General features: G+C 40.4%; 1 protein-coding gene and 1 long non-coding RNA gene across 3 annotated transcripts in view; both read left to right on the plus strand.

The window, feature by feature from the left end:
- The first annotated feature begins 2,639 nt into the window (after positions 1–2,639).
- Positions 2,640–13,975, plus strand: part of ube2j1 (ubiquitin-conjugating enzyme E2, J1) — a 70,136-nt gene continuing 58,800 nt past the window's right edge. Inside the window, exon 1 of the mRNA XM_086189833.1 lies at positions 2,640–2,995. Within this exon, the coding sequence (XP_086045959.1) occupies positions 2,965–2,995 (31 nt within the window). The 5' untranslated portion in view covers positions 2,640–2,964. The remainder of the gene's footprint in view (positions 2,996–13,975) is intronic.
- Positions 7,376–11,213, plus strand: LOC147242674 (uncharacterized). Of its 2 annotated transcripts, XR_015110662.1 has the most exons (4): positions 7,376–7,644; positions 7,897–7,948; positions 9,613–9,660; positions 10,718–11,213. It is a non-coding gene; the product is annotated as an uncharacterized LOC147242674 (long non-coding RNA). The 2 variants fall into 2 exon arrangements; XR_015110663.1 differs by lacking the exon at positions 7,897–7,948 and having other exon boundaries at positions 10,718–10,743.

The raw sequence follows: 13,975 nt of genomic DNA on the forward strand, positions 1-13,975 counted from the left end.
GATAACCTGAGGTTGCTCCAGTTATATGACCAGCTAGCGGATGCCATTTGTCTTGTCTCCTTGTCTCCCACTGAATAGAAATGGAAGTTGTTAGTCATGTTTTTTTGTTTTTTTGAAAAAATACAATAAGAAAAGAATTACAGTAGTTATTCTGTTTATATTGAATTTGCAACAGTGTTCATTGAATTTCATACATTTAAGAACAATGTAATAGTTCACTGTGTGAGAGGAACTTTGAGCCCTAGGCCTAAATTTCCCCTAATTTCCAAACGTAGCTCCATGGATGCACAGACAAGCGGATAGAAGGTAAAGGTCACTGGTTGGTATAGCATGTCCATGGTTCCTGTGGGGATTGACATTGCAGCAGTGTGTTTTACTATGCCCTCAGCATTATGTATGACCATCGCAGTGGACTGTGAGGCTTGAAGTGCGTGGGCACACATGCAGAATAGCTTAACATGTTGTGACATGAGCCACTGGTCAAACATACAGTACTTTGTTACTTTGCAATCTGATATGGAGAACTGAGGAGAACACAGAGGTTTTTGTTTTCTTTTAGTGTGTGTGTGTGTGTGTGTGTGTGTGTGTGTGTGTGTGTGTGTGTGTGTGTGTGTGTGTGTGTGTGTGTTGAGGTGCTCATATTTGGTTAATTTTGTATAATAATGATATGCTTTTATGGAGTAGCAATATTTCTGAAGACAATTAACTGTACCCTTGTGGATAAATAATGTTCATGTCTCATCTCTCAAGGATTCTCATGGGTCAACAGCTTCTTCTTGATGTTTAGGAGGAGGCTGGATCTCCACAAAAGTGCAAAAGAACAATTATGTAAAATATGAAATGTGCATCATTTAAAACTTTTGCATTCATATTTAAGCACTTACTAGAACTTTTTACTGATTATGTAGGCATGTTAATGTAAGACTGATGCATATAACCATTACATGCGACCCAGCAGATTTACTATTCCCACAAAATGTTGCATAAATACTGTTTTCCTCTTGGCACCTGCAAAATCAGATGACATGAAAATTATGGTTAATGAATAATAAAAGCTCAGATATTAAATGTAATCCTGCATATAACCATAGCTACTATTTTACCAGAAATGTTCACAAATATGACCTCATTGTGGTGCATCCTGCAAACTAAATATCTTCACTCTTTTTTCACTCACTTCTCTGACAAATGGATGTCCTCCAGCTATCCTGAACCAGACAGATCATGATCATTGATTTATGACATGAGAGCAATGCTCATGAGAAATGGTCATAATTTTGGTGATGACTGCTGCTTTTGGTTAGAGGGGTCGCCAAAGTCAAGACAGAATGTAAGTCCATAGTTGTTGCTTTACAAGGAGGATTGCTCTGCTTTATTCTGCAGTGTACCAGTTACTCCACAGGTTCACAAAAGCTCTTCCTCTTGCTGCTCAGGGATGTATAATTTATAGGCTTATTCTAGTTGGGTACACAACCATTTTTGGCCAAAGAGTGATGTTTACTAGATGTTTTCAATTATGGCATTTACCCTCATGAAAAGTTTAAGATGCTCATCATGATAGGATCCACTTGAAAAATCAGCACCATGTGATCCAATTAATGTCTTGATTAGTACTTGATGCCCTTATGTCTTAACATTTTCTTGACCTCATCGGGAATTAGGGCTTCACAATTAACCAAAGTTAATAACAAATTAGAATTTGGAAAATGCAATATTTTATCAAAGGCTGATTATGTGTCAAAATAACATTTTCAGTTGAATGTGTGGTCCTGCAGAAACCTCCTGCCTGCACATCGGCCTTTACAGATGTAGAAAAAAGTCTTATTTATAGAGGTAGACATAGAAATATCCACAACATTAAACAATGGGGTTTTCATGAAAATCTGAATAATGATGGGAATATTGGCATTATCTCTAATAATGCAAATCATATTGCTATCAAAGTACAAGTCAAAATAATAACTAAAAGATTTTTTTTTTAATCCTTCACCCCTACCTGGAACTAAGTTCATTTTATTCTTAAAAATTATGTCAAAATAGTATTTGTCTTTGGATGTAGAGTAAGACATGACAATCTTATCTCAATTTATATTACAACCAAATAAATAGTCAAATATTTTATTCGGAAATCGATCACATTTTCTTTTCCGTTAATATAAAAAACAAAAAACTCATATTATTGACATGACTCATTAAATAACATAATTGAAGATTACTTACGTTTACAAGACAAGGTTCTTATTACTGATTTTTTTTTAAATGAACAGGATCAATTTGACCGGGCACACGTCACCATCATACAAGAGACCACAAACCTAACAGACCGTTAACTGAAATAAGAAATAAAGGGAAAATTACGGTAGTTTCTCCAAGAACCAGCCATTATTCTTTATGTATTTTCATTGAGGGAGAATGCAAGTGTAACACAGCTAACTTCACTTCGCAGACGCGGAGGATGTTTTACTTCATATTCGATCAATGGATTGTGGGTGCTAGAAGGCTGTCCGGGGTTCCACGTCAATATGAATGGTTAAAAGTGCCACCCGATTGGCCGCTGAATTATTTTAGTACCCTTTTACCCAATCGTTTTGCTTTTCTCGTGAATAGTAGCGAAAGCGTCCCTCCCGTGTCAGTAACTTCCTGTTTACGTTTCCACGCCTGACGTCACGAGAACGACATAGACAGAAAATTTAAAACACGAAACAGCTTTCAAACCTTGCGAAAGAGTTCTCAAACATTTCATTTTGACAGTTGAATGTAGATTTGTTCTCTCTTATCCACGATACGGAGGTTTGAGGGGAGAGGACGGCTCTCGCTTCCAGGTGCCCGTCTCATATTTGAGAACCGAAGCAGTATAGCCGAGCTGCTAAGCTAACGCTAAGTAGGTGGCAGGGAGCTAGCTAGCCAGTTAGCTGGAGAAACTCAACACTGTTTCATCACTTAACGTCTGTTACATCTGTCGGAATGGAGAGTAAATACAACTTGAAGAGTCCAGGTAAACTTACTGTAAAGTACTTTTTTCTTTTGCTCTGCTGGCCTCTCAGACTTTGCACATAAGTTAGAACCCATATGTTCCAAGTTTATCACATTACTTGGTTGACAATACTGTATTTGAGAATGTTATATTGATGTGGTAAGTCTTTAAAATGAAACCTCTCAATTATCTTCCCTAACTTATGGACGTCAACATAATGGATGTTTTTCTTTCCATTCAAAATTGGGACCAGTGATTGCCATTTGTCTAGATAAGAATAGCACTGGTAACACTTGTATCGGCTTCATGGGAACATCGTTATTTTGACCGTATTGAAATTTGAGACACGTTCTACTGCGGTTACAACTTTAGGACAAGTTGGCGTGTGTAGCTGTCATTGTTCATAATTAAGAATCGTGATCTCCTCCTGTTCTGTAGTCGTGGAAGTTTTGTAAATTGGAGATGAAAGATGTTTTCTTAACAGGTTGTTAGTACTTACTGAAAGTGGCCATTTGCTCGAATATGCTATTTAAAAATGCGTCACTGACTGTAGTTGACTGGACTGGTTTGTTAACATAAGATTAAGAAAGACAGCATGGCAATAACCACCGCTCAATGCACTTCTGCTAATGGTATTGATTTGTGACGCTAAATACAGGAGATGTTGTGTGGAGTAAATGGAATATTGGTAACTTGTGCCTGTTATGATTGTACATGTTGTCTTGTTTATTCCAGAACATTGTTCTGTTATAATAATCTAAATTTAATAAGAGACAGACTTCAATTTGATTAAAATCAAAACTTGCTGTGGGGCCTGCTATGTAGGGCCACAGTGGCTGGTAGGAGTGTAAGAAAATATTGCTACTTTGAGTATTATGATATTTATTGATTCTTCACACATTATAATTAATCTTTTTAATGCAAAAAAATCATGGCAGACACTTCTCGTTCCAGCTAAGCAAGCTAAGTGATAATTCCTTTCAATTACACACAGCCTGGGATTATACTTGATCAGCAATATCAAAACGTTTTAAGAAAATGTACAGGCTTTGATTTGATGCCATGTAATACTTAGGACTAGCTAGTGTGCCAAGGACCTTGATGTTTGCTTTACTACTGCACAATTTGTTCCTCCAAAGACAGATGCACATGCAAATATTGTACACAGTGTTTCTCAATTCCCCCAGGAATCGATCTTTTGTTTAGAGGAACAGAATAGAAACTAATTTTCAACTTAAATAATGACTGTCTGCATAAGTGTATCTTAGACTTGTTGCTTCCTGCATATATAAAGGACTATTGACATAATCACTAACACTGACCCAATAAATTGATTACATAATAATAATAATAATAAATAATAAATGGAATTAAAAACATCAATTATCAAATGGATTTTTATGTTAAAAGGAAAATATACGACAGAATAGAAAAATGAATAATTTATATCAATTTATTTCCATATTTGATGATTTTAATGTATTTGTTAATGTTTGGACTATTTTATTTTTTTGCTGTTTTTCAGACCTGCTTGGTATACAAAGTTGTCATTTTTACAATACATCACTCAGATTACATAATACCATGCAATCTTAAATCAGAGTTGCTGTTGTTTCTATAAATTATCTACATCGTCTTGTTCTTCCTCTTTCTCTTCTCCTCCTTCCCCTTTTGTGTGATATGGCATATTACATTTTGACATGCTTCTCTTAGATAGCCTATCGTATGTGTGGGTTGAAATGGTGATACGATTAATTTATATGTCATTGCTCAATCAGGAAATGTGTCATTGATTTGCTATGCATCATTTTACACAGTTTGTTAAGATTGTTATCCACATGGCTATGGTGAGTTCTGTTGTACTGCCACCATCTGTCAACAGAAGTAATTGATTTCTCTCTAATGGTTCCCTGTACTCTGGATTTATTTCACTTTGGCTTGCATAAACATAAGGTTATCTTGATTTTGTATGATGAAAGGATTTTAGATATGTTTGCAATTTGTATGCAGCTGGACTTGAAAAAAAATAGAACTCAGAACTGAGTAAAAAAATGAAGACTGTTAAACTGTTTAACACTTTACTGTTAAACAATAAACTTTATCAGCCAAAATGATTGATCAGTAATGTGAACAGTAATGTAATTTTATTTATTATAAAGATATGAAATGCTGAAATGAATAACTAATATCAGTCAAGCTCCATAGCTGGATGTGTGATAGGCAGTAGAAGAGCAGTATCAGGTGCTCAGATTTGTGTATCTTTCACGCCTGGAGTTGTTATGCAATAGCGTCTCCTCTCTCTCTTAATGGGCCAACTGAAAATCATCTCTGGGGGCAAACACTCAAAATGTGTGTTACATAAGACGATTGGGCATCAAGGATTAGCACCATTTTGCCTTGCGGCCAGTGACCAGACCTCTGACAAGGCAACAGAAGCCAGAGGCACTTGTGTGGAAAAGGGCTTTCCCTTGTCATCTCTGCTCAGTGTTACCAGAAGGAAGAGCCAAAAATGGGCATAGGATATGAAAGTAGAAGATATGGAGCACTGGAGCGCCTGTCATAGTAATGTGCTGAGTTGTGTAATGGCTAACCTTCCCCTCTCCCCTTTCAACTTAGCATTGCAATTACAGTATTTTTCATATTGGACTGGAATCTGAATCTAATTCAGTTATGGAATTTCCTGGCAGAGCCCACAATTACTTTAAATGAATGGATAAAGTAGAAAACATGTTGTTAGGTCTGAATAGTGGATCGTACAGTTTTCCAAGTTAGTACAAGTTTTTTTTGGGATGTATCAAAAATGTCAATCATGTCAGTGTTTTTAGAGGTGAAATGGATATAGGGATATGCCCACACCCGTATTGATATTCAAATCTCTCATTGGCATGTGCCTGATACAGACATGGTGACTTTTTAACAACACAGATACATGCCAGAGGAGGCACATGTATCTTCATTGTGAAAAAAAAAAGAGGATGTGTTCCAATTTTGTTGTTGGTAATTATATCTAAGTTCTCTCGCTCTCTTTCTTTCTCTTTCTCTCTCTCTCTCTCTGTCAACTAGATGATGTGATACTGTTTTTATGAAGTGTGTTGTGACTTTGGTGATAGAATCTCACAATGCAGAGGAACAGGTTGATACTACAGCTCATACTTGTATCTGTAGATCTTGACATCTCTGGATATAGTCGGGAGATTAGCGACTCTGGATTTCACTGCTCCCCACTAGGTTTTGCAGCCACATGTTCCATCTTTCTTATGAAACCTGAACTTAATCCACACACACACACTTTATGAACATTTAGTTGTATGATGTCTAATCTTCACTTTCCACCAACTTTAGAGGAAATGAAGAGCACAGACAGGAGGCAGTGGGGTGTGTGTGTGTGTGTGTGTGGGGGGGGGAGTGTCTTGTTTTATTGCAGCGAGAAAGCGTTGGTGGTTGGCATAGAGAGAGGGACTAGTACAGCAGAAGAGAAAACAGAATTTAGTCACAAAGATTGTCAGTTTGTTGATGACACAAATTAAATGTATCGTTTATTTAACTGGATCCCCATTAGTTTCCTCTAATGTAGCCACTATTTCTTCTCGGGTCCACATATAATGATACATAACATACTGGATATAATAAAATGTACAACAAAAATAGTACACAAGTTTTAAGAAAACATCCATCCATTTTCTACCGCTTATCCTGTTAAGGGTCGCAGGGGGGCTGGAGCCTTTCCTAGCAGCCTTCGGGCAAGAGGCGGGGTACACCCTGGATGGGTCGCCAGTCCAATGCAGGGCCAACACAAATAGACAGACAACCATTCACACTCCTAGCCATACCTACGGTCAATTTAGAGTATCCAATTAGCCTAGTCCCTTCTTGCAATTTTTAGACTGTGGGAGGAAGCCGGAGTAACTGGAGAACCCATGCAGGCACAGAGAGAATATGCAAACTCCACACTTACTGCTTTAATTTTAATATTTCTTAATGTTTCAATGGTAACAGGAACCTAAATAGACATGCAAATTAAACATGATTTTATATTTACAAAGGAAAACTCATCATCGTCCTCCTCTTTGGCTTTTCTGGGTCCGGGTTGCGGGGGCAGCAGCCTCACCAAAGAAGCCCAGACTTTCCTCACCCCAGCCTCTTACACAGCTCTTGTAGGGGAACCCCGAGGCGTTCCCAGGCCAGTCGGGAGATATAATCCCTCCAGCATGTCCTGGGCCAACCCCGAGGCTTCCTCCCGGTTGGACATGACTGGAATACCTCCTGAGGGAGGCATCTAGGAGGCATCCTCACCAGATGCCCGAACCACCTCAACTGACTCCTCTTGACATGGAGGAGCAGCTGCTGTACTCTTGAGTCCCTCTTGAATGACCAAGCTTTTCACCCTATCTCTAAGGGAGAGCTCAGCCACCCTGCGAAGGAAATTCAATTTGGCTGCTTGTATTTGCAATCTTGTTCTTTTGGTCATTACCCAAAGCTCATGACCATAGGTGAGGGTTGGAACGTAGATTGACTGGTAAATGCCTTTTGGCTAAGCTCCCTCTTTACCACAATGGACTGGTTTAGCACCCACATCACTGCGGATGCCGCTCCAATCCACCTGTCAATCCCACACAATGTTGCAGAGACGTGTCAACCCAGACAGCCCTACAACACGAAGATGCTTGCAGGTGAATAGCTGTAACGAATCTGTAAGTTTCACACAAGGTGTACAACCCTCATGCAGTGTTGTTTTTGGCAGGCATTTTAGATTTAGTTTTAGTCTTAGTCTTTTGGACTAAATGCTTCTTAGTTTTAGTCACATTTTAGTCATTTCTAGCCTTGATAGTTTTAGTCTAGTTTTAGTCGATGAAAACTCAAAGGTTTAAGTCAAATATCAAAGATACCTATAAATCAAAGATATATGTGTATGTACTTAATAGGCCAATACAGGTATTTGAATGAAGCACACTGAAACTGATCTAACTTTCAAAGGTGAGTTTTTCCCCCTCTTTTTCTTTCTCTACCTTTTACTTTTATTATTTTGTTGCAGATGCAGACAACACACTGGCACACAATATGAGTATTGTATCACAAGAAAATATGATTAAACAAAAAATAAAAGCATACTTGACTTCCATATGAAGTAGGATGGGAACACAAAGTGGCTCCTAGTGCAATTCTACTAGAATATGAGGGTGGAGCAGCAGTCTTCTCTTTTCACGGCAAACAAGTTTCACAACCACAAGTCAAATTCTAGAGACATTCAAATCTCAACATGGCCATGAATGGCTTTACTAATATGTAAACATCAAAACAAAATTTCCTGCTCTGCATATATAAAAACTATTTATGGCAACCAAACAGAAGCAACATGGAAGCACGGTAGGACCTGTACTATGACACTAGTCAAGTAACAACTTGCCGTTAGGTAGCCTACTGGTTCAATTTGACAAAAGCGCTTCTCTCTAAAATGACTCTGGCTCTGTTACGATGGCCACGACTGAGGTCACCTGTAACGCTAAAGACTCTCTCAGCAAATGTTTGTAGTATTTTTTTCCTGAGAGTTTCAAGCCACAACATGAGGAAGCTGTGGTGGCTCCGTCGTCTGACTTGTCTCCTCAGGCCGTACAAGGCATTCTGTTTTATTGTCCCTCGGACTGTATCTGAAGTTCAACCATAAATCATCCCTCTTTTTACACCTACCCGACACCGCTGCTGCTGCCATGCTGTGTGTCTCGTCCGCTGCAGACAGGCCCAGACTTGTCTCTGTGTGTGCGTGTGTGTGCGCGCGCGAGGGAGGCTTTTCGTGTGTGTGTACTGATGATGGGGGCGTGACCATTTGGACCAACAGCTACAGCTGGCTCCATTCTGATGTTTGAGCTCTTGATTGACATTGCACGCATGTTATACTTGGCGGAAAAAAGAACGCATGTTTTGAAACTTTGATCGTCCACCCACTAACAATTTAGTTTAGTCTCAGACGAAAATGTATACAATTTCATCACATTTTAGTCTTTACAGGGCTATGGTGACGTTTGTCTTAGTCTCATTTTCGTCATGGAAAAACAGGGGTCTGACATTGTCATTTTCGTTTTCGTCCAGCGTGACACTACCCTCATGTTACTGGGTCCTTCTTTATACCTGCCTTTTTAGCAAGTGTAGCAAGCACTGCAGGCAGATTTCTTTGGAGATTGGAAATGGACCTCTCTTGTGATAACCACCTAGTGTCCTTAACCTCCTGGGGAGGGAGTTAGCGCAATTAAATCCAATCCATATATATTAATGTAGGGAATATGGTGTACAGTGTTTTTACTTATGGTGACTTTCAGGTCTTCTACTTGGAGGACACTGGCAGTTGTTTTAAGAGCACTAGTGTGGTTTGCACTATTTGAAAATAAAGGTGCAGGTCTTCAAGATGCTTTCTTAATGTTTTCATGTATGGCACTTCCCTAGCTGCATCTTTACATGCCAGGGCCAGGCGATGAGCAGACGAGTGCACTGACACTCACCCTGGCCAGGTGTCGTCAACAATTTTCCTGTGCCATTCTGTTTTCCTAAAATAATTATTTAAAAAAAGCTTTTAGGTGAAGGCAACCTATTATTTGCGACATTAACTTAACTGCCATTCTCCTTCATTCATTCATTCACATTACCAGTCATCACTGCTGCTCCATCTGTGCCAAGGCTGAAGATATGGTCCTTAGGTATTTCTGTTTTTATTATGACCTGCTTCACAGTTTCTGCAATATTCAAGCCCCTGCCCTCTGAAATGGATACAAGAACCAGGGATTGACAGAACAATTGTCCTTCCTTGTCTGTATACCTGGAATATTTACAAAAAAACGATTAGTCTTATCCTGCTTTTGTTACACATACAGGACGTCAGCATGACCCATTCAGAAATGATTAAGAAGGTGACTTCTGCTGTACCTGACATAGATATCTAATTTTCACACCAATGTCTTTGGACTTAACAATTTCCAAGCCAAAAGCCTTTGATGTTTTAATGGCTTCTAAAATGGGCTCCTCAACCACTCTACCCAGAATTTGTAGCATTTTCATCCATTTGATCCTGTGGGACCTGGAGTTTGTCCTTTGATCAATCAAGGAAAATTCTTAAATTAGAATTAATTTGACTAAAAACTCACGACAACAAATGTACACTGTAATGAAATAAAATTCTTACCTTCAATTTTGCAAAATATTCGCAATCTAGGAGGTCTGCCAGATCCAGTAGTATTGGGTAATTCGTATGGTGGGCGATTTCATGCTTTACCAACCAGTATAGACATTTGAAGCCACCAATTATGACCTCATTCTCCACATTCAAAATGGGCTGAAATGCCTCACTTATGGGTAGACGTAATAAACAAACATTCAATAAGCTGTCATTGTTAGTTTAAATGTAATAATTATAATCACACTAGTTTGTTTTTTTTATTCGTGAACAACTCAATCACCTTCTTTGGCTTGATTGGGTTGAAATGCCCACACATTACACATGATTTGTTGAGCTCAAGTGCGAGTCCAAGGCATCAAGCCTGTAGGTAGTGCAGGGCACTTATATGAAAGGCCTTTGAGAGGGGCCACGTATAGCCCTTTGACGCCGCATCCTGTATAGTGTGCAAAACATTCCTAGGAATACTACAATAACTCATTCAATGTAGCTTAATCTATATTTCAAATTTCAACATTTAGTATAAAATAAATAATGCTCTACTCACTGTGTTTTGTGTGGTAAAATCACCCTGCATATTTGAGGTCTTTGCCCACTCTGGGTTCCACCCACGACATCGGCGTTTAGAGGATTGCTGGGGATCCGGAGGTGGCAGCGGTGGTGGTGGGGGAGGAGGAGGTGCCGAGGGTAAGGTAGGCATGCTTTGTTTCAAGAAAAAGCCTGCAATTTTTGGTGTTTTTTTTTTTGTTTTTGTTTTTTTTTGGTCGGTCCATTTGGCTTTGTACAATGCAAGAGAAAATCACATGCAATCATCAAGATTGCCAGTCAGGTGTTAGTGGGACACACAACTAGGCTTGACAAGAAAATATTACACCTATCTTAATAATTGCAGATAGCCTACTACGAGCATACAGTTGACAGGTTACTCACGAATTTATAGAATTTGGATGAATAATTATCTTAATGCAACAGGTTGATTGTTGGCTATCCAACTTCTGGATGAACATCTTCCCAAAAAGTTTTACTTTTCTTTTTTCCCAGATGTTGGCAAACGAAGACAGGTAGCTACATAGCACAATGACATTCAACCAGCAGATGCCACTGTTCGGACGCATCCCACATAGACCTACTGTATTTAAAGATTTCAAACACTAATTCTTTTCTGATTCATGACACGTTTTTAATGTTTTCTGCAGAGAAGTGAGACTGCCGTTGGTCACAGTTTGGAATGAAAGGAAGAAAGCGGGACAGAATAAAACGGGCAATATTGTTTTTTTGTTGTTTTTTTTGGAAGATGTTCATTAAGGCGACAGGTGTTTGTTGCTTAGGCACTTGCTGCAGGAAACCCTGTTAATGTAAACCAAGCGTTGCTAGTTAATCTCAATCATACTCTGTGTTATGCATAAGGTGGTATCGTGACAATTTGAGTTTAATGCAAGTTTAATGTGAGTTTTGGGTTATAAGGTGAGAATTGCATAACAGATCTTGTTTTGTCAATTACATTCTACCAGAAATAAAAGCTGTACTTACTCACAGTTAAGCTTATAACAAGCAACTTACACACACTCACACATTTTATTCTGCTGTTAATCAAAGATAGTAAAGTAAGGATGATGAGTGACTATGAAGACTCTTTACTGAAACAGGGACCCTCTGCAGGGACATCAAGACCCAACCCAACTTTGGGCCTGTAACAAGTCACAGCTATGACTATCCAAAGAGGACACAAACTCACCTCCAGCGTGAAGGAGCAATGGCAGGCACTTGGAATCAACAGTCATCTGTGAGGTCAAAGCTAACCACCCAGCCCCCCAGTTTCACTGCCTTGCAGCTGCAGTTCCACACTCCAATCCAGCTGTGCACAGACTCAGGAATAGGCTTGCTGTGCACCCCACTGATCTCCGAGTGTCCACACTACCAGCCTCTGTAACCCCAAGTGCAGCTCCCCTGGTGCTTCAGCCAGCTGAATAGATGGCCATGGTGTCAGTCCACCTGCCCAAGGCCAGTGTGTATGGGCCCACAGCTATCTTCTCACCTTAAAGTCACCTGCATCTCAGCTGCCCAGAGACACACATCATACAGCAGCCAATCCTGAACCATCCAGTTATCTCCCTTTATTCAAGAAGCTAATCAGCCTAGTCCCCTGGTCCCCAAAAGCTATGCCAATCCCAGACCTGTGTCCCAAGCCCCCATGCCAAGTTTCCCAGCACCACAAACAATGGGCATTATGGATAACCCCTCTGCAGCTAAGCAGAGCCCCCAAGGTTCAGAGTATGGGCATACACCCCAGTTGTATGTGTCACAAGCTGCACCCACCTCTATGAATATAACGCATACAGCTTTGGACTATACATTTGTTTCCCACACCCATGCTCCAGTACATCTACAGACACCCGCTTAGTCAGCATGTATCCCAAGTCACTGTTGCAACCCACGCTCCCGCCTCCATCTTCCACACAGCACATTCCTGCACCACTAAATGCAAAAGTCATATCCACACCCATCCTGGGCCTCCCGTCGGCTGCCTGTGGTGGTTTCTTGCAGACTCATCAGGTGAAGAATGTTCAAGTCTTCACTGGTAATGCTGAAATGCTTGTCGAGGACTGGATTTGAAATGCTTGTCGAGGACTTGATTTGTGACATGTACCGGTAATACTGACTGGAGGCAGTTGATCTTCCCATGCAGCTTTGCTTTTCCACTGTGGTGCATCACCAGAGCAGTTAGGCCAGAAAACTGGTCCTGAATCTACCTCCCCATGACCAAACCCCTGAAAAGGCATTTGATGAACTGAGGGTGGAATATGGTGACACACAGGGCTCCTTGAGCCCACTAGCAGACTTCTATGACCATGGTCAGAGGTCAGGAGAGTCTGCCTGCTCTGATGCTATAACACTGAAGGCAGCATTTCTAGAAGCATGCCAGAAAGGTGGCAGATCTGTCCCTGACTGTGACAGTAAACTCACCCGGCATTTCCAATGAGGAGTTAAAGAAGAGGAGGTGTATATAAGGATTGCACTTATGAAACCCGGACATCTGAGCTTCTGTGAGCTGCAAGCTGAGCTTGTGAACAAAACTATTGATGGAAGAGAGGGCACTCCTTGAGTAGGCCCTAGGAATGGGGGGAGGTGGAAGTCAGTGGAATAAAATGCAGGGTGCTCATTGACTCTGGTTCTTGGATAACCAGTTTTACTTACAAATACTGTTGCAGCCATCCATTTCTTCAGAAACAAAAGCTACAACCTTCTAAAATATCCATAGAAGGTGCAGCTGGTCAGACTATGATCCACCATGGTGTCCTGTGCATTAACTTGACAGTGTTGGGGAAAGAGTTCAAGAGTGTGCCAGCTTTTGTTGTCACTGACTCAGAGTATCGCTCCTCTGTCCCTCTGGTTGTGGGAACTATTGTCCTCCATTCATCCAGAAGACATATTTAAGCAACCTATGGCCAGCAGTTCCTTTACCACGTAAAGGAGAGTCATTCAGAGTGGTACACTGCTCTACTGGTGATTGGGAGCACCAAACATGGTGAAGTGGATGAAATTAAAGGCCCAGCTGTTTACGCTGGCTTTGAAATGCACATCCCGGGGGAAAAGAGATGGATTAATGTGCAGGATAAAGGCCGGCCCACAAAGGAAGACTTATACTGCCCTGATTGAAGGGCATTCCACCTTGCAGTTCCCGCAAGACCTCTTAGTTGCCAGAGTCTTTGCGGACATAAAAGGACCCCTGTCAGACTGATGAACCTATCCCAGCATGCGATTAATATCAAACCTCACACACATCTGGCTACTGTTTCCCTGGTGGAGAGTGCTGTGGACTTTACAGACAAAGAGCAGGGTAA

Source organism: Aulostomus chinensis, chromosome 20, assembly GCF_037954235.1.
Source record: "Aulostomus chinensis isolate RoL2024-O1b breed Wild chromosome 20, RoL_Achi_v1.0, whole genome shotgun sequence".
NCBI classification, from domain to species: Eukaryota; Metazoa; Chordata; class Actinopteri; order Syngnathiformes; family Aulostomidae; genus Aulostomus; species Aulostomus chinensis.